This window comes from Coregonus lavaretus (genome assembly GCF_964263955.1).
Source record: "Coregonus lavaretus genome assembly, chromosome: 24".
Classification (NCBI taxonomy): Eukaryota; Metazoa; Chordata; class Actinopteri; order Salmoniformes; family Salmonidae; genus Coregonus; species Coregonus lavaretus.
Genome location: NC_140011.1, coordinates 29,917,296 through 29,942,302, shown reverse-complemented (window position 1 = coordinate 29,942,302; position 25,007 = coordinate 29,917,296). Strand labels below are relative to the sequence as shown.

Below are 25,007 nucleotides of genomic sequence, written 5' to 3'. Positions count from 1 at the left end.
TCTTTGTTTTTCAAAATATTATAATACGCAAAGATTTTTTTTTATGGGGGGGAATGCTTGTTTTCTATCAACATGAACTTTCCCCTATGCATTCTTCACAGCCATTTCATCCTTTACATTTCAGTCATTGGCATACAGCGCACAAACCCCTCAGAGAATCAATACAATTTATACAAATGTGCATAATTCCACATCTTCATTTTGAGAGCTTACCAGTATTCTAATGTTTCAGTCCAACAGACCAGAAAGCAGAGAGAGGGAAAAACCAGAACATATTCCTGCTGCTATAATGGCTCCTGAGATCATGACGAAAAAACTCAGTAAATAAGTGGCGCCAAGATAAGTTGAATTGCAATCGATGACTGAAGATTTATTTTTAGCATTCAGTTTCTATTTGGTTTGCAAACAACCTACATAACCATCTTACTAGCTCATGCCAATGCATTCCTATGTACATTGCCGGCAGAATTCTATAAAACACACAGACACTCAGGCATGGGAGAGTGGGAGTAGAAGGCAACACCAGAGAGATAGACTATTGAGGCAAAGTGGAGCGTGGAATTGTGATAAAAAGAAACACATTGATATTGGGGGTCATTGTGAGTCAAGCCAGTGCTCTGTACATCAGTGGGTTGGCCACTCACCCGCTCTCTTCAATCACGGAGAACGAAGGAGCACTGAAATGATCGGACACCATACAGCTGGCCTAAACTCTATAATTAGGACATGATCAGAAGACAGCCTGGTAATTAATTGACGGCTCAATTCTCTCCTCCGAGTCAGTGTCATTCTTGTGTACACACCAGCTGCAATAGAGGAGATAGATAGCTGTGACCCCTCCCCCTCTGCTAGACACAGCGTGTGGTCTGGTTGAGTGACACAGGGATACTAGGGAACCTGACATGCTCCCATAAACAATCAATGCCTATGACCATACTATCTGACTTGAGTGACTAGTACTCCAACATATGCAAGCTATTGTAGAAAGATGCACGTAATGAAAAATCCAGGCATATACCTGTACATGGAAATCCAAACACCATGATTTTATGCACTCTATAGTGAGACAATAAGTTAGTATGCACTTACGCAACAGCCAACTAACACGCAAGGATTATTTGCAGGGCTTAACCTATTAATCTGCCTCTCATCCCCACTGATCCTGTGTGTTGGAAGACAACTCAGGCAGTTACAGCCCAACCCTATCCACTTGATGTGTGCCATTATGCTGTTAAGCACCAACACGCTGAGGGGAATCAGGGCTGCACAATTTCCCTCCCTGTGCTGTTGTCTGTGTGTCTGACTGAGTGACAGACAGATTGGTCAGTATAACCACCGTCATTCTGTGTGCTTCTGTGGCCATTTGCCAAGACCAAGAAGTCTGTGTCAAACAGAGCACAGGGTTAGCTGAACTTTCTTTCCTGTCAACTTTTTAGCCAGTTTTCACTTAGGTATAACTGGACTGGCATTTCTGATGCATATAACTAGACACATACCAAACATGAAAATGACCAATAAGATAAAACATATTGCCATAAGTCGTTAAAGGCCCAGTGCAGTCAAAAACGTGATTCTCCTGTGTTTTATAAATATTTCCACACTATGAGAAAATAATAAAAATTAAGTGTAAGAGTCTGTTTTGGTGGGATGGAGCTTTTGGCCTTTCCATGGTAACATTACCATGCGGTAAATTAGTTAATTGACTGATAAAGAGCGTTCCAAACCTCTCTGCCAATAACAGCTAGTTTTCAGTTTTCCCCTCCCCACTCAGACCACTCACAGACAGTGCTAGCAAAAATTATTGCTTGAGAAATGTATCTTTGCTCAGAAGCTATTTTTGTTTATTTTTGGACATTTAATTGAAAACAATCACAGTAAGGTAAAAAAAAACAGCTGCATTGGACCTGTAGGAACCGTTTTGGCCTGTTTATGTGTTGTGTATATGTTGTCTGTCAAGGGTTATTTTTACTTGGTTTGTACACTAGAGGGCACTATATGTTGGGGTCATGGGTCACTGGTCACGTGTGTATATAGGTAGCACAGGTAACCAGGAAGGGTTAGCACAGGTGAGAGGAGAGCACATACAGTTCTTACCGTATCACATTTATATGCCCAATAAATGGGAACTTCACCCAAAAAGAGTAACTTTTGGAAAGCTGATTTTTGTGGATGTGTTATGGACAGCTCTCTCCTGTGCCAGTGGCTTTTCATAGGGAATCGCCACTACAGGACCTTTAATACATTCAGTCACTAACAAAAGTGATTTTGACTCTATCAGTCTATTTTATGTTAGCTGAAGAGCTTTGTGGTGATCGTGACATTGGTGTTACAGCACCCTTGTGGAGCAACAGCATGTTAAACGTCATTGACAGTCGCCAGAGGAATATATTTACTCATAATCAAATCAAATGTACAGAGGGGCTGGTGTTGAGCGCAGCTAATGTTGATTACTCTACAACAAGAGATGCCGGCCATCATTGGAATTCATTGAAATTCCACATCTGTTGATACTCACTCAAATTGATTCAGGGAGACATTGGCTCCACTGTGACTGTGAAACAGCGGATAGATAGAGCTTTGGCATTTGTTAAGACAGATGGCCTAAAGTTTGTAATGGACAGTGATGGATGTGGATATAATTTCTATATCACGTTATGTTTCCAACTTAATAGAAATGTATAGTCAGAGTAGAAACCATCACAAACGATCAGAGAAATTCACCTGGGCTGGGGCAAACAAGCTCAATGTTTCCTTGCCAACCTATGAAGCAAATGTATTTATTCTATTGCCCTTGTACTATAATAGACATACGTTTCAAACGTAACACATATATTACAACATAAAAGTACTGCAAGAATGACTTTTCTCCTGTCTGAATTGATAGGGGAGTAATTCTATGGCTATTAAGATGGAAAAACTAAGAGAATGTAAAAGCATAGGAGATGTTAAAGTGTGTCTCCAGCTTGTGTAGAGGACTCTACGCTGTTGGGAAACTTAATTAACCCTCCCCTCCACCAGAGGTTTAACCTCTGTCCAATACCACTCAAGTACTGGAGGTGTACATTAGCATGATAAGAGCAAGGTTGACGGGAAGGCATAATCATGCATAGCACTAAGGACAGCTATCTGCCAGACCCATGGTGCTGTTATTAGTGATGTACATTTATAACAGCTGCCCAGGACTGTCAGGAATCACATATCAAGCCAATGAGGTTATTAGCAATATAAATTCAGGAGAGGAGTAAAAGACTGTTAGGAATCAGACATCCTCACAGTGGGCATTGACTTTCCATTTAAATAGCTTTTTTTTTGTTGCCATATCATATCATTCTCCATTAACTATGACAATCTGGAAATAAACAGAGACTAAATGAACAGACATTTCCAGGTACAATACACATTGGTTATCTAAAATGTGATTTAGACACCAATCACTTTCACAGCAGCTCTTAGCTGGGCTCCTGAAGACTACTCCTGGCCCATTTAACCTATGCAGCCAGCGGCCCATATAATCTGAATGGCCAGTGGCTCAGCCTCAGCAGTAAGCTGTCCAGATCACAGAGAAGGGGAGCCGGCTGGTAGGAGTCTGTCTGGGTAATTCTGACTGAGTCACTGGAGTGCCCCAGAGCAATGTATTTTCTCTCTTTCCATCATGTTCTGTGGCCTATAAAAAATGTCTGGCTTGGTTGGCTCGTTTTCAGCTGATCAATTGGCCGCTCTTTCTATTCCTATTCATGCAACAGGAGCAACGTTGTCATTTTCATATTTTGGACTATATCTCGATATCAAACCTGGGTTCAAATACTATTTCAAATAACTCAAATACTTTCACATATACTGAACACAAATATAAATGCAACATGTAAAGTGTTGGTCCCATTTTTCATGAGCTGAAATAAAAGATCCCAGAAATCTTCCATATGCATAAAAAGCTTATTTCTCTCAAATTTTGTAGACAAATTTATTGACATCCCTGTTAGTGAGCATTTCTCCTTTGTCAAGATAATCCATCCACCTGACAGGTGTGGCATATCAAGAAGCTGATTAAACAGCATGATCATTAGACAGGTGCACCTTGTGCTGGGGACAATAAAAGGCCACTCTAAAATGTGCAGTTTTGTCACACAACACAATGCCACAGATGTCTCAAGTTGAGGGAGTGTACAATTGGCATGCTGACTGCAGGAATGTCCAACTGAGCTGTTGCCAGATAATTCAATGTTTATTTCTCTACCATAAGCCACCTCCAACGTTGTTGTAGAGAATTTGGCAGTACATCCAACTTGCCTCACAACCGCAGATCACGTGTAACCACGCCAGCCCAGGAGGGGGTTGGGGGGGTTGGTGCCGAGGAGTATTTCTTTCTGTAATAAAGCCCTTTTGTGGGGAAAAACTAATTCTGATTGGCTGGGCCTGGCTCCCCAGTGGGTGGGCCTGGCTCCCAAGTGGGTGGGCCTATGCCCAGTCATGTGAAATCCATAGATTAGGGCCTAATTAATTTATTTCAATTGACTGATTTCCTTCTATGAAGTGTAACTCAGTAAAATCTTTGAAAATGTTGCATGTTAATATTTTGTTCAGTATAAATTCGAAGAAAGTATTCAGATATATTTCATTTGAAAAGAGAAGTAGTTTCATATTTTTATGTATTTGGAAAAACACATATAAAATACTCAAATACACTGAATCAAATACACTCCCATGCATTTGAAAATATAATTTTTAATACTCTCAAATGCAATATGGTAAACCATTCAAATACTCAAATAAAGTACTTGTTTTGGACTGTGTATTCAAATACACAGAAAAAAGTATTTTAAATACCAGATAATCAAATACATTTGAACCCTGGATTTGAACCCAGGTCTGCACAATATTACTCTTTGTTATGGAAACATTTTTCTATTAGCAATACATTTCACTAATAAAAGTCAGAAAAGTCAGGAGCAAACATTTTCTTAAGTTTATGTAGTGCAATATTAAATGGAAACTCTATTCTAAAGCAATTCTAAAGATGCATAAAATTCAATAAACCTTACCTCATGAAGGTAATAGTATACTGTAAGAATCTGTGAAGGCGAGAGAAGTCACTTAGTGGGGACCGTTGACTCAGTGTGGAAAACTGTTCAATAGAAGACAAGCACCAAATCTTAAAAGTAACCATGGATTTTTTCCCCTTTCATTAAATATCCCCAGGTGCTTTTAATTCCATGATCTACATTCAAAGCACATTTGACTGCTCGTCTTCACCCAGATTGACAGACGCAGGAGAAGTGTTGACTCTCTCTCATTCCAGATATACAAACCCAGGAAGAGCAAGCGCGAGGAGTCTAGGCTCACATGACAGTTCAGTCCCAGTTAAGTACCCCTCTCTCCCGCTCTCTCGTTTCTTCCCCTTTCTCTCTGTCCTCTGGCGACGTATTCCAGCACATAGCTAATCTGCAACTGTGAAAATGCCAGCTCTCAGTCTCCCTCTCTCCATTTCCCCCTCTCTCTCTCTCCACCTCTATCTGTACCATCCTGGTGTCCTCACTCGCTCTTTCCATTTGGCTTATGACTTCATAGCTCACACATACATGACATACACACTGACACACCCAGACGCACACAGTCCTTACAGAGCTAATATCCATTCCTGAATGTGTGAAAACATGTGTTAAGATGCTTTGTATCACCCCATGTTTATGTATTATCCTGTCCTTTCCAACGCTGTTGTTGATTGATTAATGACTAATTCTAATTCAGTACAGTATTGTCAGGATGCAGGCTTGTGTCTTAAGTGCCTCCCGATGTCCCATAATAAATAACACTTTTATGGCTTTCACCTTGCTCTCCAGCGCTCCTGTTGCGTTCCATCAGCAGGGGCTTGCACGGCCATCTCTCTATCGTGCCTATAGCAATCAGCATAATGGAACACAGCGCCATGACAACCCCTTCCTCATAACCAGGCTGAATGGCTTAATTAATGGAATGCATCTCAAGACACCGCACTACTATAGCTGTAACCTGTTCATTACGACCAGCACTGGTCTCTTACCACGGATCAATTGGTTTAATGGAGTGCATGATTAGAAACAACATAATCTATGCTACAGCTGAAACCAGTCCTTCTAGTCTTCTACATATTCATCATACTGTATATGAACCAGACCTGGGTTCAAATACATGTGTATTTGAGTCTTTTTTCAATTATATTTTTTATCTGTGTATTTGAGTATTTCCAAATACACAACCCAAAACAAGTACTTTTATTTAAAAGACATGCTCCAGGAACTTTGGCGACTACAAAGTATTTTTGAAACCACCTGCTTTGGGCTGAATGTGTCAATGTGTAGTTCATACATGCATAATCTATGAACAGAATTACTGTGTTACCTCAGCCACAAAATCCCTAGTTTGAAAGCAACTGTTTTTCTGGAAGCTGTGCTTTTCCCTACATTTCTCCCCATGTCGGCCAGCCCCCTAGCAATTAGAGTTCTAGCCAATGAGCTTCAGCCCCTCGCCATTTGAGTGACAGCTAGCAAGATGCACACACAGCAGAGCAAGAGAGAGAGAGAGCTCAATGACGTGGTGCACATATCTGCACATATTTGACGTAGTACGCAATTTTCTGGGGCTCGTGAGGGCTACTTTCAGATAAAAGATATACAAAAGTACAGGAGAATCTCTAAGTATTTGAATGGTTATTAGTCGACCAAATTGTATTTGAAAGTACTTATTTCAATTTTCATATACTTTCCAAGTGTATTTCCAAATAAATTCCCATATTCAACTAATTTACTTGTTTTCTTTTTCAAATAAAGGTTATCATCTGAATACTTGTTTTGAAATGTATTGAAAAGTAATTGAAATGCCTGAAAGAGTATTTGAACCCAGGTCTGATATGAACTGTCTCTGACCAACAGATAGACTGACGAAATCTGACCATTCTCTTTCAATATAAACCTTAAAAAGGTAGTGATGGGGAAACAAAGCTTCCTGAAGCATTGATGCTTTCCAGCCAATTATGTCGAAAATAGGTTCATTACTCAAGGCTTTGATCAACACATTGTACACTAGTGGCACATGCTGGTCAAAATAATTTAGAGCAGCCTAATTATTATAGATGACGTCCCACACGGTGTCGCTCATGCGCCGAGTAGACATTTTGGCTTCTACCGAAACCAGTACCAAACCAATCAGGTGGTTGTTCGACGAAACTAAGCTTCGGACGTCATTGATCACGTGCTTTTGATAAAGTGATACAGGCATCAGAACACTGTTTCGAAGTAAACTGCTTAGCGATTTTGACGCATGCCTTGGAGCTCCGGTATCAAATATAACGTCACTACGTCACATAAGGTGCACTATGCAGAAATTGCTCTGCCATTTCCTGGTTGCTAAAATTAAAATAGTTAGCCTAATTTCAGTTTATGTGACAAAATAAGCAAGTATAGTGTTGCGAATCATTGTACCATCTAAACTGCTGTGAAATATATTTTCCATAACCAAAAATATTGTATTTTCAACTGTTTGAAGCTGGTGTACAACACCAAAAGCAAGATGCAAAAACAGAACTTAAGACCGGGGAGCATAGAAAGAGTGCACATAGAACAGATCTACCACTTATTAGACTTGCATATTGCAGCTTTAAGGCAGCTCCACCCAGCCACCTACATCACAGAGAATCAGGATAAATTGAGGTTGACAGAGATGTCATTCCCTTTTTGATGTACAGTGGGGGAAAAAAGTATTTAGTCAGCCACCAATTGTGCAAGTTCTCCCACTTAAAAAGATGAGAGAGGCCTGTAATTTTCATCATAGGTACACGTCAACTATGACAGACAAAATGAGAAAAAAAAATCCAGAAAATCACATTGTAGGACTTTTAATGAATTTATTTGCAAATTATGGTGGAAAATAAGTATTTGGTCATTAACAAAAGTTTCTCAATACTTTGTTATATACCCTTTGTTGGCAATGACACAGGTCAAATGTTTTCTGTAAGTCTTCACAAGGTTTTCACACACTGTTGCTGGTATTTTGGCCCATTCCTCCATGCAGATCTCCTCTAGAGCAGTGATGTTTTGGGGCTGTCGCTGGACAACACGGACTTTCAACTCCCTCCAAAGATTTTCTATGGGGTTGAGATCTGGAGACTGGCTAGGCCACTCCAGGACCTTGAAATGCTTCTTACGAAGCCACTCCTTCGTTGCCCGGGCGGTGTGTTTGGGATCATTGTCATGCTGAAAGACCCAGCCACGTTTCATCTTCAATGCCCTTGCTGATGGAAGGAGGTTTTCACTCAAAATCTCACGATACATGGCCCCATTCATTCTTTCCTTTACACGGATCAGTCGTCCTGGTCCCTTTGCAGAAAAACAGCCCCAAAGCATGATGTTTCCACCCCCATGCTTCACAGTAGGTATGGTGTTCTTTGGATGCAACTCAGCATTCTTTGTCCTCCAAACACGACGGGTTGAGTTTTTACCAAAAAGTTCTATTTTGGTTTCATCTGCCCATATGACATTCTCCCAATCCTCTTCTGGATCATCCAAATGCACTCTAGCAAACTTCAGACGGGCCTGGACATGTACTGGCTTAAGCAGGGGGACACGTCTGGCACTGCAGGATTTGAGTCCCTGGCGGCGTAGTGTGTTACTGATGGTAGGCTTTGTTACTTTGGTCCCAGCTCTCTGCAGGTCATTCACTAGGTCCCCCCGAGTGGTTCGGGGATTTTTGCTCACCGTTCTTGTGATCATTTTGACCCCACGGGGTGAGATCTTGCGTGGAGCCCCAGATCGAGGGAGATTATCAGTGGTCTTGTATGTCTTCCATTTCCTAATAATTGCTCCCACAGTTGATTTCTTCAAACCAAGCTGCTTACCTATTGCAGATTCAGTCTTCCCAGCCTGGTGCAGGTCTACAATTTTGTTTCTGGTGTCCTTTGACAGCTCTTTGGTCTTGGCCATAGTGGAGTTTGGAGTGTGACTGTTTGAGGTTGTGGACAGGTGTCTTTTATACTGATAACAAGTTCAAACAGGTGCCATTAATACAGGTAACGAGTGGAGGACAGAGGAGCCTCTTAAAGAAGAAGTTACAGGTCTGTGAGAGCCAGAAATCTTGCTTGTTTGTTGGTGACCAAATACTTATTTTCCACCATAATTTGCAAATAAATTCATTAAAAATCCTACAATGGGATTTTCTGGATTTTTTCTCCTCAATTTGTCTGTCATAGTTGATGTGTACCTATGATGAAAATTACAGGCCTCTCATCTTTTTAAGTGGGAGAACTTGCACAATTGGTGGCTGACTAAATACTTTTTTTCCCCACTGTATTCCGTTTGGAGATTCAGGTTTGGCCGCCCTCTTAACTCATTCAAACGCACTTGCGTCTACAATGTGAAAATCAGCATGGTTTCTCACAGTACTTTTCTGCAAATATCCCAGCCCATCCAATTCCTTTGTACCATTTCTATATGTGCAAAACTTTCCCACTATCCTTATACTCCCCAAAGTGAGCATGTTCATCACAGGATAAAGCACGGCCTACAATTGCTCGGCAAAATGTGCAAAATAAAAATGGGATAAACATTGAAGCTGTACTTCTTTATTCCCATCACACTCATTCTCTATTCTCCTGTATCTTTCCCTCTCATGTAGTTGTTCAGTCAATTCACCAGTAGTTTAGTTTAGTTTAGTTTAGTTTATTTAGTCTCCAGTGGCTGCAGGGGGAGAATGAGTCAGAAATGGGAAGTATTTAAAATACATACTTCAATTACTTTTGACTATTTTGTCATTTGTATTTCACTGGCCTGCTCTACAATCCAATGTATTTTGTAAGTAGATACTTTCGAGACCTGTAATTTGTATTTTCAAAATACAAAATAATTGTATATACAATTTATAGCAGTTCACAATTTTGTGGCGAACTTTCACCCTGCATTGGTATCAGAAGTCTAATGGCACTATGGTGTGATAAGAGTGTCTGCTAAATGACCAAAATGTCAATGTAAAATGAAAACTTGTAAAGCATGCTGGGTATTATTCTAATGAGCTCCGCCCCCAAAACAAAGCCAATAATAATACTCTGTGTGCTTCGCAATTGTTTATTTTTACATTTAGGTCATTTACCAGACACTTATCCAGAGAGACTTACAATCAGTGCATTCAACTAAGGTAGATAAACAACCACATATCACAGGCATAGCAAGTAAAACGTTTTTGTTACCGCTACTGAGAATGTTGTAGTGAAGGAGTGTAACTGCAAATGTATTTTCTATTTCGAAATTACAAAATACCTCAATAAACCTGTATTATGTAAATACAATACTTTGCAAAAATATTTTATATTTTAGTTTGATACAATGGCCTTTAGTGCATCTTGTATTTGTAATAAGATACATTTTGACGTATCTTTTTACCTTCTCTGCAAAGACGGATAGATTCATCGACAGGGAAGATGACAAGGGGGATTATGAAGCAAAATAAATAGAACAGTAAGAGAGACTGAACTCTTTGTGGGACGTTTTTCAGTAGATACAACAACGTGCTTCTGTGAAATACACATAATATGGCCCTATCTTGGATTGTATTATCATAAAAACAAATCTGATATAGCACGAGAAGAGGAGAGGCTACATTTGAGAGGTCCTTTGTGGTGTGAGAGAGTGATTCATTCCTGAGTTAACAATCCATTATTGATAATTATCCACCTCTGAAGCGCAGAGCCACTAGGTCACGTCTAACTTCACAAAGAAAAGCCTAACCCTCACAATTACATGGTGACAGGACGAGAGCTGAAATTAACTAGAGGGGGCTCAAGAGAGATCAAGGGGGTGGGAGAGGCAGAGAGTGCAAGAAAGGAACATTTCCCAGAGAGTAAACTGTATACTGTACTGAGATACTAAGCAAAGTAATGAGAGCAAGAACAGTGAACAGCTGTTTGATATTCTAACTTAACCAGCAAACATACACGTAAGTAAATGCATCTGGATAAATACTTGGAATAAGCTATTTAGTTTGCCGATTTCGAACTACCAGAGGTGAAACTCAACCAAGCCGATTGGGAAAAAATACAAAGGGGTAGCAGGTTAATAAAAGTGTGGTTGTGAATGTGTAGAGTGGGCAAGATGCTTAGAAGGTAATATATGAGTGGAAAGGGAACATAGGATTAACATTGGAATAAAACCCTACCTCCTGAAGCTGATCCCTGACTTTGTTGATGGCCTTCAACCAGCGTATTCTGGATGGAGAGAAGGGCAAAGGAGGCCCATCGTCGTGGAAACTGATGTGTGTGGGTTGAGAGACAAAGTGAGAGTCACCAAGAATGTACTTGTACTATTCAGTGGAGGTTCTAAATTCACAACACTTTCTGTAATACAAAGACTCACCTTTGTAAATGTTTGTTGGATCTTTTCTCTACTGAGTGGTCTAATTTCTTCAAAGAGCCATTTAAACTTTTCCCCACATCCAGGCAGGGTCTGCCCAACTCTCCCTTCCCCAAAACAGAGTGTCCATTGCTGGGGATGTGTCCGTTGGTAGGTTGCTGGACATTGGTGGAGGGGCGGAAGCCGGTACTGTGGTAGGAGTGGAATGACTCTTCCAGCCCTGAGCCTGGAGCACTCTCCTGGCCTGTCTCACTAAGCTGGGAGCTGGTCTGGCTCAGGTTCCCAGAGGACCCAAAGCGACTACTTTCCACCGGACTGGAGTGGTGAAAGAGGGATTAGAGAAGAGACTTAATATTAGAATAATCGTTGTTGTGATGAAGAAAAACTGGGTTCATTAATTGGATATAGACATTATTCCAACTAGTCTATAGTTTCTACTGAATTGTACAACATTTTAAAAGACATCCAACCTTACAGAGAAAATAACTACCTGTTGGTAAATTAGAATGAATACACCAATTGCCTGAAATAAATTGTAATGTACCAGATTATCCCAATGAATGTTTGTCTGTATTGGTTTAGCATGTACTGGTTTTCTGTATTACTATTTCTGGGAGACCATGAGTCACTGAAATCTCTAACTTGATTAAACTGAATGGCAACAGGGAATTCTGTAAGGTTTAGATTTTTTAAAATACATTATAATTGCACTGTATATACAATATTGAATTAATCTTACGCTAAGAGTTCAAGAGTAAGAAATATTTAGCTTATTATCAATATACCACGACATTTCACAATCAACCACCAACAACACATAGGCTACAGTAGCACAAATGCTAAAAACAAACACGGTTAAAGGAAAGAGACAGGACACAGGACACAGAACACAGTACTCAGTGGGGTGGATTGCGGAGCTGGACACTGGTTACTCTCCCCAAAATATCAATGCATCATAAATGGTGTTGGGGAAGACCATTTATTATGCTTCTACTGGCCTTTTAGCACTCAATAGGTCCTTCTTGGACTGGTTGTCCAGATGCACTCCAGAGGTGGGATCTGCAGAGGGGGGGTGGGGGGGGGGGGGGTTCTTCTACAAGGCTTTCCTTCTCCTTTTGGGAAAGGGATGCTGGAGGATCTACCTCGAGTGTGGAGATGCAAATCTGGGGTTTGGCCAAGTCACCAGGGAGACCTACCGAACTCTGATCTATTTTCTCCTTGGTTGGCTTATCATTAGCTTTGGGCTGAGTGGTAACAACTGGGGGAGCTTATGGTTTGGGAGGATTGGCGGCCCCCCAGTAACCTAATTTTGCCCCAAACAGAGAGGCAGTGGATGGTTCTTGCTTTGCTACACCTGGCTTCTCCTCCTGAAACAGGCCTGCAGATATTGTTTTGAATCCTGAGAACACACCACCACCTGCTTCTGCATGAGGAATTATGGGAAGGGCTTGGGGAATTGTAGGCGTAGATGAAAACATGGATCCAAAAGACTTTCCAGCATCATCAGTTCCTGACATAAAACCACCAAACAGGAACTTGGAGGGCTGGCTCTTCAGTCTTTGGAAACTGGTCAGCTGGGGTAATCTTCTGGGCACTTTCCACTGGTGGGCCTGATTTGTCTGTTTCCTTACTTTCAGGCTCTCCCACAATTACCCCGGGCTTCTCATGTATTACTTCTCCTTCCACAGCCATTTGTTTTCCAGAAGAACTGGACTGATCATTCGTTGGAGGTTGTTCTGCTTTCGAGGGCTGTTCTGTTTTAGCAGGTTGCCCTGATGCTGTAGAGATTTCAGCTTCTTTTGATTGACAGTCCAGAGCTGAAGCAGGAAGTTTCTCAATCCCTTGGCCTTGGGCTACTTCAACAGCCTTAGCATCAGGTTTGAAGGAACTGACTCCTGAGGTTGAGTTTTGGCATCAGGTTGTCTAGGTGCCTCAGACAATTTGTGAGTCTTTGTGCAACGTAACTGTGTGTGTCTCCTGGCTCTTTTATTTTGGCAGTGCTATCTGCTGGGGTGGTGTCAGGTGTAGCTGTTGATATTTTGTTCTCAGCGGTTATTGTTGGTGCTGTTTGAGGAGTAGTTGTAGCTGGTTGGGGACTAGAACCTCCAAACAATCCACCCAACATAGAACCTGAAGTTTGAGGAGTAGCTGCTGGCTGGGGACTAGACCCTCCAAACATCCCCCCGAACATAGAACCTGCATTTTAAGGGGCAACTGTGCCAGGCTGGGGAGTAGACCCTCCAAACATGGAGAGAAATCCTGTAGCTGGTGTCTCTTTAGGGGCTTCTGGCTCTTTAGGTGGGGCAGGTTCCTGAGGTGCACCCTCTGGGATGGATTCCTTTTGGGCAGTGGCATCCTCGGGGGTAGGTACTGTGGTTGCAAAATCAACAGCCTCAACTGCAGTGCCATCTTTAAGGGCGTCTCCCGGCTCATTTATTTTGGCAGTGCCATCTGCTGGAGTGGTATCAGATACAGCTGGTGATATTTTGTTCTCTGGGGGATTTGTTGGGTCTTTTTGAGGAGTAGTTGTAGCGGGCTGGGGACTAGATCCTCCAAACAATCCTCCCAACATAGAACCTGCAGTTTGAGGGGCAGCTGTAGCTGGTTGGGTTCTAGACCCTCCAAACAACCCTCCCAACATAGATCCTGCAGTTTGAGGAGCATCTGTAGGTGATGGCTCTTTAAGGGCTTCTGGCTCCTTAGGTGTGGCAGGTTCCTGAGGTGCACCCTCTGGGATGGATTCCTTTTGGGTAGTGGCACCCTCAGCAGTAGGTACTGTGGTTGCAGAATCAACAGCCTCAACTGCAGTACCATCTTTAGGTGTGTTTCCCTGCTCTTTTATTTTAGCAGTGCCATCTGCTGGAGTGGTGCCAGATGCAGCTGTTGATCTTTTGTTCTCAGGGAGTTTTGCTGTTTGAGTAGGTGCTGGGGGTGGACTGGGTCCTCCAAACAATCCCCCAAACATTGAACCTGCAGTTTGAGGAGTGTCTGTAGCTGATGGTTCTTTAGGGGCTTCTAGCTCTTTAGGTGGGACAGGTTCCTAAGGTGGAACCCTTGGGATGGATTGCTTTTGGGCAGTGGCACACTCAGGAGTAGGTACTGTGGTTGCCGATTCATCGGAGCTAGCTTGTGGGGGTGACAAAGGGCCCCTGAACATGGAAAATACACTTTTAGTGTGTGGATCTTTAGGCACTGTAGATCCTGGAACAGAGGACCCTGTAACTGACAGAGTTGCTGCTGAAGGTTGTGGGGCACTGGGGCCACCAAACATGGAAAACAATCATTTTGCTGGGCTTTCATTGGCAGTTGAACCAGAAAGGAGTCCTCCAAGAATAGAGCTAGCCTCTGGTTGTGGTTGAGGTTGTGGTTGAGGCATCGGAGGGGTGGACGCAGACTGAGGTGTTGCCTGTGATGGTGCCTGTGGTGGACTTGGTCCACTGAACATTGAAAATAAACTTTTACCAGGTGGTTCTGGGAGAGGTGCTTGAGATGAGGACCCAGTTTGGGTTGATGCCTACTGTGGACTAGACCCACCAAATATGGACAATAACCCAATACCAGGAGTTTCCTCTTTAATAGTGGTTGAGTTGTTGGTGGTGGTGGTGTTGTTCCAGAGATCCTGTCTCCAATTTCTCCCATAAAGCCAAACAGTCTGCCTGATGGTTTGTGAGGTGGTTCGTGTTTGGTTTGTCCGGTTGGTGGCATAGTCTGTGATCGGCCCGGGGTGGGGCCAGTGCTTGTATTAGGAGGAAATACTTGTGACATGCTTTTACCTGGTTGCTGACCAAGAGCTGGCTGTTGGAGCCCACTTTGCCCAGAACCATCCATTGTTTGTTGTTTCTGAAGAGAAGGTCTGCATGGTGTCGACTGAGAACCTTGTGTTGTGAGTCTGTTTGGCTAATTTCTACAGGTTTTGGTTGCTGTTGCTGTGATGGAGGAGGCTCTGCACTAAATAAACTGCCTATTGACCCAAATAGACTAAAACCTCCTGTGTTCTCCTGTTTATTTAGGTCTGTGCTGCCAGGTAAGCTAGCAGTGGAACCAGTCCTATCTTGTTGTTTTGACAATGGCTCTGAGTGTTTAGGGGGCTCTGGCGTTGGCTCCTCAAATCAGAAAAAGCTAATAAATCCTCCCTGTGGTGGTTCAGCTGTTTTTTCAGCTGGTCTATCTGTGGTGTGCTTGTGGCTGTAGGGGAGAGGCAGATTTATTGAGTGAGCTCATGGAACTGGTTGGGACTGTGGGCTGTGTTGGTGGAGCAGCTTGCTGAGACATGGTGGCTTATCGTGCAAGTCTAGGTTTCTGAGTAACAGTCTGTGATTGTGCTGGGGGTTGCCCATATTGTCCTGATCGAGTAACAGTTGGTGATTGTGCTGGGGATTGCCCAGATTGTCCAGATGTCGGGGGCAAGGGCAGAATTCTAGAGGGATTGGATGCAGCTGGTCTCTGTGTTTGTTGAACTGCACTCTGAGGCAGAGCTGTTGTAGCAGGGAGATCTTCCTTGATAATCTTTAGACTCTGGAAACCCGATGAAAGTATACTTTTGGCCTGCAAATCCACCAGGGTAGCCCTAGTCCCAGGTGTCTTACGTTGTTCTCCATTAGCACGGGAGGCCAAGCCAGCTCTTCCTTTGTTCAAATCTGACTCAGGGTTTTTTCCAACCATTGAGGAAATGAATGAAGAGCTCTTCTTGACTTGCCGATTAGGTATTTCTTCTCCCGGGGTCACTCTCTGTCTGCATTCCTTCTCTGGCGTGTCATCTACATGCCTTACTCTGACCCCAAAAGATGAACACCTCCTTTGACAAGGCTGGTAAAAGTTGTTCAAGCGCGGTTGTGAGGAATCTGCGGTGCGGGTAATGTTGTGTGAGATAGCAACCTTATGAGAGAGAAGTGACTTCATTTCCTGATTGTTCCAGTAAGGGCCTGTCTGATCTCTGTTAGAACACGAAATGTCTATGACCTCCGTATATGGATCCTGATAGGCATAGTTGGGTTGTCTTGGATCCATCATGACTTTGTTCAGTCTATACAGTGAAAAATCTACAGCCTGTTCTTTTCGTGCAAGAAAGGAGCTCTCAAACATCTGAGAGAAACGCTCCAGGTATAAATTCATGATCTGATTTCCTTTTCTACAGGCAGCAGATAAGTCGAGAGGGGCATTAAGGAGTTGTGGATCACCCTGATCTTGTCCAGGGAGCCAGAAGAGTTCATCCTCATTATAGAGAGGGACTTTAACCTCCACGGGATCGGTGTGCCGTATACGGGACGGTTGAGCTAACGTGCGCTAATGTGATTAGCATGACTGTTGTAAGTAACAGCAAACTTTCCAGGACATAGACATGTTTTATATGGGCAGAAAGCTTAAATTCATGTTAATCTAATTGCACTGTCCAATTTACAGTAGCTATTACAGTGAAAAAATACCATGCTATTGTTTGAGGAGAGTGCACAACAACAAAAAACGTATCACGGCAACTTACATTCAGTAATCTTGCTCTGATTTGTCATCCTAAGGGTCCAGAGATAAAATGTAGCATAGTAATGTTTGATAAAATCAATTTTTATATTCAAATGTAGGAACTGGGTTCTACAGTTTGAACCCCTGCTGTCTCTGGCTCCACACCCACCCCGCCCGGCCATCTAGATGTGTGAAAGTTAGTGTATAAGCTAATGATCCATCATGTATGACATTCCTGGGAGTGTGTAAACTTACATTTTGTATTACCATATCATTTTTGTATGTTCTCTATAGTTATGTACTTGAAAATGTATCAATTGACCAATTTGGCACATTTGGGCAGACTTGATACAAAATAGTCCAGTATTGCAATGCTTCACTGGATCAATCTGAAACTTTGCACACACACTGCTAAAATCTAAATTGCACTAAACTGAAATACTATATTGTGGCCTATCTCTTGCATTTCAAAGACGATAAAAAAACAATTTAAAAAAATGTTATATTCTCCAACATTAATTTCAGATTTCCACAAACTTCAAAGTGTTTCCTTTCAAATGGTATCAAGAATATGCATATCCTTGCTTCAGGTCCTGAGCTACAGGCAGTTAGATTTGAAAAAAAGGGTCCGATCCTTAAGAGGTTAAATCCACATACTGTGACCATTTCATTATGTAGCCAAGCACTTGGGAAGTTATCAGGCCCAGTTCCCAAGGACTCTCCCTCAGGAGTTCAAGCATAGACCATCGTACATGCTGCATCTGTTAGCAGGGCATAGATGTATTCATGATCAGAGTAAACAAAGTACCCACACTCCCCATCATCAGCTGGCCACCACTTTCCTTGAGTGCAAGCCATTGCTGGTACCATTCTGTCTCTTCCAGGTACATACACTCTTCCATATCTCCAGAGGGTGTTTGCTACAGTGTTGCTTGGCCCAGACTTAAATATGCTTGAGAGCAAACCTTGGGAGCATGCAGATTGCGTCTTTGGCTCTGGATTGTGCTTGAGAATTTCAGCTGATTTATGAGTGGAGTCTTCCTATGTTGGATTCCTATTGAATATTCCTGACAGAAAGCCTGTCTTTTTGTCAGCCTCTGCATGGGGTTCATGTGGGACTTGATGTGGTATATGTGTAGATGGCTAAGTTTGCTGTGAAGGCTGTCCAGCTGGAGTGATTGTATGATGTTGTATTTGCAAGGATGGTGACTGACTGCGGGCCTCAACATTTTCAGAGGATTTTGTTAATTTGCTAAACAGTCCAGAGAGAACTCCTTGCAGTATCTTGATGTGGAGGAGGAGTCAGATTTTGTGGCGAGATTACACATGGTGGTGAGGTTACACATGGTGGTGAGGTTACACATGGTGGTGAGGTTACATGTTGCTGCCTTTCTTGGCTGATTGGTGGGGACGGCTGCTGCTGAGGCATATTGTCTGTGGAAGATTTTCTTTTAAGCCCAGAGAGCAGAACTCTGGATTGACTAGGCTGCTGAGTTAGTTGATTTTGGCTTTGCAACTGCACATCCTGCATGTATGGGTACTACTGGCTAGGCTGATTGAGAGGAGCTGCAGAAAGTGTCTGAGGGATTGGGGACTGATTGGTAGATACATTACCTGCAGAAGCAAACTGAAAAATTCCAGAAAGGAGACCACCTTGTTAAGCAGGTTTTGAAACTGTATGTTGTCTAGAAAAGCCTGGTTTGCTGTCTAGAAAAGTCTGGTCCCTCAGTGGACCATAGTTTGGCTCTGGCATATTCTGTTGGTTGAAGTTCTGCTGATTACGAGGACCACCAGAAGGCATTTGTTGCTGCTGGAGTGGAGTTGTTTGGGTGCTCAGAACATTAGAGGAACCCAATTTATACAACCCAGAGAAAATACCTCCTTGTTGAGGGGGTGCTTGTTGGGATGGGTTTGGTGCTTGTTGCTGACTAGGATGATTGCTTGGGAAAGCACCTTGCTGTTGGGCCTGGGGAGGTTGTACACTAGGCGATAGGCTTTCTGCAGATGAAAACCTCAGTAACCCAGAGAGAATACTCCCCGGCTGAGAGGGGGGAGTTGCACTTTGTTGTGGGGGAGGTTGACAAGGGAACTGTTGAGGATTACTGGCTCTAGGACGTTGATTGTTTGGGAGAACTTGCTGTGGCGGTGGGTTCCCAGATAAGTCACCCGCAGAGCTATATCTAAAAGGTCCTGACAATATCCCTCCTTGCAGGGCTAAATAGAGCCAACATTAGATGTATCCTCAGATCTTGCCCCTTTAAAAAGGCCTGTTAAAAAACCTTGAGGTTCAGGTTGAGGAGGAGCATGCTGTGTCGCAAGAGGCATTGGTGGTGGTCTCTGAAGTTGCTTCATACGCTGCTGATGTGGAACTGGGGACAATTGGTGATGCTGGGCCTGTTGTTGACCGGGATTTTCTGGGGGTTTGGAGGCACTGACATCCTCACCAGAAGCACATTTCATGACTCCAGAGAACATTCCTCTTTCTGGTTTTGGAGGCTGTTGGGAAGAGACATCGTCAGAGGAGAGAAACTGACGTTTTAGCTTACTGCCTAAAGATGGCTCCTCCATAGGCTTCTCTGAGCTAATATCTGGTGCTGACCCAAATACAGGATACACTGAAACAGGTGGAGGGCCCTGCGGGGGAACAGGGTTAACTGAGCTGAAAGATTTCTTGTAAGGGCTAAAGAACCCTGAACTCACTGGTTCTAGTTGGCTAATGGGCTTCCCACCCGCTGTAGGCACATATTGCTGAGAGGCAGTCATAGAGTCAAGTCTCCCATGCACAACTTTCCCTTGTGCATTAACAAATAGTTTATTCTGGGGTGTATTTCTTGAATTATCAAGTCCTCTGCCTCCTCCCACAGTCCTTGACTGTTCAACTTGCTGGATACATTTCTCATTCCAGTTTGCAAGATTTTGAGAGTCCTCTCTCGAGCCACTTCTCCCTGGAGGTCGTTTTCCCTCTGTGGAGTTCACTACCTCTTCACCTGAAAAATGTTGGCCAAAACTAATTTTCCCAAAAGCGAAAGTGACTGCTGGTGTTTGTGGCATCGTTGCAGAGTCCTGAACTTTATCACTTGTACTATTTCGAATCTCCGTTCTTATGGCTGGCGTGTCTTGATTGTGGAATGGTGTCTTGGCATCAGACTGGGAAGGCCAATTGAAGGAAAATGTTCTGTTGGGGTGAACTGTAGGAGATACAACAGATACAGGAGCAGGGCTGGTGGATTTTGGAATGAAAGAAAACAGTGTGGATATACCAGATTGAGAAGATGGTGCAGGTGGTACTTCTTTAGTTTCTGCAGAACCTGAGCTGGGCTGCTTGGGGGCCGTGCTAACCTTGTCAGTGAAGGAACTGAATAATAAACTCATAGCATTTTTCACTCCAGATATTCCTGGTTCAGGTGGAGCCTCTGTCTGGGGCTCCTCCTTGACATCTCTAGGGGTCCTTGGGGCCTCTCCAGTAGATTCTGTTCCTACGCTGCCCTGGGAAGATAACCTTGACTTGGATGACTTGGGAAGGGAACCATACTTGGTTTTTTCCTCCTCTTTTCCAGCCAGGTACTCTGATACTGTTTCCACTAGGCACTGGAGCTCATCCATGAGATCTACATACTCGTCCCTTGGTTCCTCCACTGGAGACAGCATTGCTTCAGGAGCCCATCCTCCCATTTTCACCTTTCCCTTTAACCAGATAACTCTGATGCTTGTCTATGTGACTTCCATGGGATGAAGCATGTCTGCCTTGGCCATGGTCCCTCCCATTCTCAGAGTGAATGGCCTCTGCTAAGGAGGCAATTTCCTCTAGCTCCTCCTCTGATCCCATGGAGTAGTGCAGCTCCTCTGAATCGTACGCCAAACCTGTCCTCATTCTGGCAGATTCGTCGTCCTGTACACCACGTAGTTCTCCAAGGTGTCCCCCAGCTTGTTTTTGGCCCACATCCTAGTCTTGTAAAGAAGTCCTGTTCTTGTATGGCTTGAGGCACGGTGTCATCTGCTCCTCCTCTTCCTCAATCTTTAACACCTGCCGCAGCACCAACTCCCCTCTCTCCTGGCGGAGGAGTGCAATGTCAGGGGGGAAAGGCTCATCTGTGAGTTTCTCCGCCTCCAAGAAGGCCAGCCCTCCTGGATCCCGGATCTTTTTCCTCCGCCACCGATCGATAATGTCATAGCCCGCTGGGTAGGTGGCAGGTAGGATGCCACTGCGTTGTGTGCTTTGGGAGAGTGAACTGCCTGAGGGCTCAGTGAGAGCTCTCCCCATGCGGAGGATAACATCGTCCTCAGCCCAACGATTCTCTTCCTTGTCCAGTAACTCGCTCAGCTGATTTCACACCTGCACTTTGTATTTGCTCTCCCAATCCTCCGCACCCATGCCATAATCGACAGGGATGATCCTGACCCTCCCTTTATGGTTTATGACTCTAGTTTAGATTCATTGATTAAAGGAGAGGTAAAATGGGATGTGAGAGATGAGACAATAACAGAAAACAATAGAAAGATTGCAAATTATAACAGGACAAAAAAAGTAAGATACAGACAATGTGACAGAGACAATAAGCATTAAATAGATACATATGATAAAAATGTGGTGAATTTGTGTTCATGTGAGTATATTGGTAAGAGTGTTATTAAGATTGTTTGATATAAGTGTGCTATGTGTGTGAGGACCCAAATTCATCTCTTCATTTTGGGGGATTATCAACTACAACATAAAAGCCCGGAAATCCAACCTGAATCATCTCTGTCCAAAGTAGTTTTACAGACCACATAGAGACATGGTCGAGGAGGGCAGCCTCTCTTACTAAACCACCAGTGTCCCAAAGACCCATATGTGATAAGAGCAGACTAAACTAAGGTCAGTATAATTCAAACTACCAAAGAAGTTTCGTAAAACAATACGTCTGAACGAAAAAAACAACTATCAGCTTTTCCTGGCTGTAATCCCACTTTTCTTTTCAGATGTTATGGAATTATCTGGATCAGCTTTCCATCTGTCCACACAGACTGAGATTTACCACAATCTCACTGAGCCACATCTTTTTCACAGCAAGTCACACATGTAAGAGTGCAAAGAACCACTCCACACTGGATACATGAATGGAGTTGGCAAATTATTTGTGTTTCATCCTGGAAAACTTCCAAGCAGTTAGACAATTTTGACGATTTGACCACTTTGGTTTAAGACAAAATGTGTTCTTCATCTTAACAACCACAGTGTCTTCAGAAAGTATTCACACCCCTTGACCTTTACCACATTTTGTTGTGTTACAGCCTGAATTTAACATAGATTACATTTTGATTTCTTGTCACTGGCCTACACACACACACACACACACACAATACCCCATAATGCCAAAATTATGTTTTTAGACCTTTTTACAAATTAATTAAAAATGAAAAGCTGGAATGTCTTGAGTCCATAAGTATTCAACCCCTTTGTTATGGCAAGCCTAAATAACTTCAGGAGTAAACATTTGCTTAACAAGTTACATAATAAGTTGCATGGACTCACTCTGTGTGCAATAATAGTGTTTAACATGATTTTTGAATGACTACCTCATCTCTGTACCCCACACACACAATTATATGTAAGGTCCCTCAGTCGAGCAGTGAATTTCAAACAGATTCAACCACAAAGACCAGGGAGGTATTCCAATGCCTAGCAAAGAAGGGCACCTATTGGTAGATGAAAAAAAAAAAAAAAAAAAAAGCAGACACTGAATATTCCTTTGAGCATAGTGAATTATTAATTACACTTTGGATGGTGTATCAATACACCCAGTCACTACAAAGATACAAGCGTCCTTCGTAACTCAGTTGCCGGAGAGGAAGGAAACTGCTCAGGGATTTCACCATGAGGCCAATGGTGACTTTAAAACAGTAAGACTTTAATGGCTGTGACAGGGTGAAAAGAAGGAAGCCTGTACAGAATATAATATTCCAAAACATACATCCTATTTGCAACAAGGCAATTAAGTAATACTGCAAAAAAATTTGGCAAAGCAATTAACTTTTTTCCAGAATACAAAGTGTTACGGTGCATTCAGAAAGTATTCAGACACCTTCCCTTTTCCCACATTTTGTTACGTTACAGCCTTATTCTAAAATTGATTTTAAAAATACTCAATCTACACACAATTCCCCATAATGACAAAGCGAAAACAGGTTTTTAGAAATTTTTGTAAATGTATTAAAAATGTAAAAAATATATCACAGTTACATAAGTATTCAGACCCTATGGTATGAGACTCGAAATTGAGCTCAGGTGCATCCTGTTTCCATTGATCATCCTTGAGATGTTTCTACAACTTGATTGTAGTCCACCTGTGGTAAATTTAATTGATTGGACATGATTTGGAAAGACACACCTGTCTATATAAGGTCCCACACTTGACAGTGCATGTCAGAGCAAAAACCAAGCCATGAGGTCAAAGGAATTGTCCGAGGAGCTCAAAGACAGGATTGTGTCGAGACACAGATCTGGGGAAGGGTCCCAAAACATTTCTGCAGCACTGAAGGTCCCCAAGAACACAGTGGCCTCCATCATTCTTAAACGTAAGAAGTTTGAAACCACCAAGACTCTTCCTAGAGCTGGCCGCTCGGCCAAACCGAGCAATTACGTGAGAAGGGCCTTGGTCAGGGAGGTGACCAAGAACCCGACGGTCACTGTGACAGAGCTCCAGAGTTCCTCTGTGGAGATGGGAGAACCTTCCAGAAGGACAACCATCTCTGCAGCACTCCATCAATCAGGCATTTATGGTAGAGTGGCCAGACAGAAGCCACTCCTCAGTAAAAGGCACATGACAGCCCGCTTGGAGTTTGCCAAAAGGCACCTAAAGCCCTCTCACACTATGAGAAACAAGATTATCTGGTCTGATGAAACCAAGATTGAACTATTTGGCCTGAATGCCAAGCGTCACGTCTGGAGGGAGCCTGGCACCATCCCTACGGTGAAGCATGGTGGTGGCAGCATCATGCTGTGGGGATGTTTTTCAGCGGCAGGGACTGAGAGAATAGTCAGGATCGAGGGAAAGATGAACAGAGCAAAGTACAGAGAGATCCTTGATGAAAACTCCAGAGCGCTCAGGACTTCAGACTGGAGTGAAAGTTCACCTTTCATCAGGACAACAACCCTAAGCACACAGCCAAGACAACACAGGAGTGGCTTCGGGACAAGTCTCTGAATGTCCTTGAGTGGCCCAGCCAGAGACCGGACTTGAACCCGTTCGAACATCTCTGGAGAGACCTGAAAATAGCTGTGCAGCAATGCTCCCCATCCAACCTGACAGAGCTTGAGAGGATCTGCAGAGAAGAATGGGAGAAACTCCCCAAATACAGGTGTGCCAAGCTTGTAGCGTCATACCCAAGAAGACGCAAGGCTGTAATCGCTGCCAAAGGTGCTTCAACAAAGTACTGAGTAAAGGGTCTGAATACATATTATTTTTATTTTTATTTTTTTATATATATTTGCAAAAATGTCTAAACTTGTTTTTGCTTTGTCATTATGGGATATTGTCTGTAGATTGATGAGGGGAAAAAAATATGTAATCAATTTTAGAATAAGGCTGTAATGTAACCAAATGTGGAATCCAATAGAACACATTACTGAGTACCAGTCTCCATATTTTCAAACATAGTGGTGGCTGCATCATGTTATGGGCATTCTTGTAATTGTTAAGGACTGTGGAGTTTTTTTAGGATAAAAAAAAGAAACGGAATGGAGCTAAGCACAGGCAAAATCCAAGACGCAAACCTGGATCAGCCTGCTTTCCAACAGACACTGGGAGATTAATTCACCTTTCAGCAAGACAATAACATAAAACACAAGGCCAAATCTACACTGGAGTAGCTTACCAAGAAGACATGTATTAACTCAGGGGTGTGTATCCTTATCTAAATGAGATACCTCTGTATTTCATTTTCAATACATTTGCAAACATTTCAAAAAACATGTTTTCACTTTGTCATTATGGGTTATTGTGTGTAGATGTGTGAGAGAAAAATCTATGTAATCCATTTTGCATTCAGGCTGTAACACAACACAATGTAGAATAAGTCAAGGGGTATGAATACTTCCTGAAGGCTCTGCATGTTCACAAATATTCTATAATAGATCCAAATATATACAAAACACCAAAGATTCAATAGCTATTGGGTTAACTTGCACTGTTGCGCACAACA

General features: G+C 42.8%; 1 protein-coding gene across 1 annotated transcript in view; it reads right to left on the bottom strand.

Moving 5' to 3' along the window:
* The window catches only part of LOC311100142 (protein unc-13 homolog B-like), a 125,431-nt gene that overhangs the window by 47,621 nt on the left and 52,803 nt on the right, over nt 1–25,007 (bottom strand). Inside the window, exons 9-10 of the mRNA XM_084140921.1 lie at nt 11,373–11,684; nt 11,176–11,266 (exon numbers count right to left, since the gene is read on the bottom strand). Coding sequence (XP_083997047.1) covers nt 11,176–11,266; nt 11,373–11,684 — 403 coding nt within the window. The remainder of the gene's footprint in view (nt 1–11,175; nt 11,267–11,372; nt 11,685–25,007) is intronic.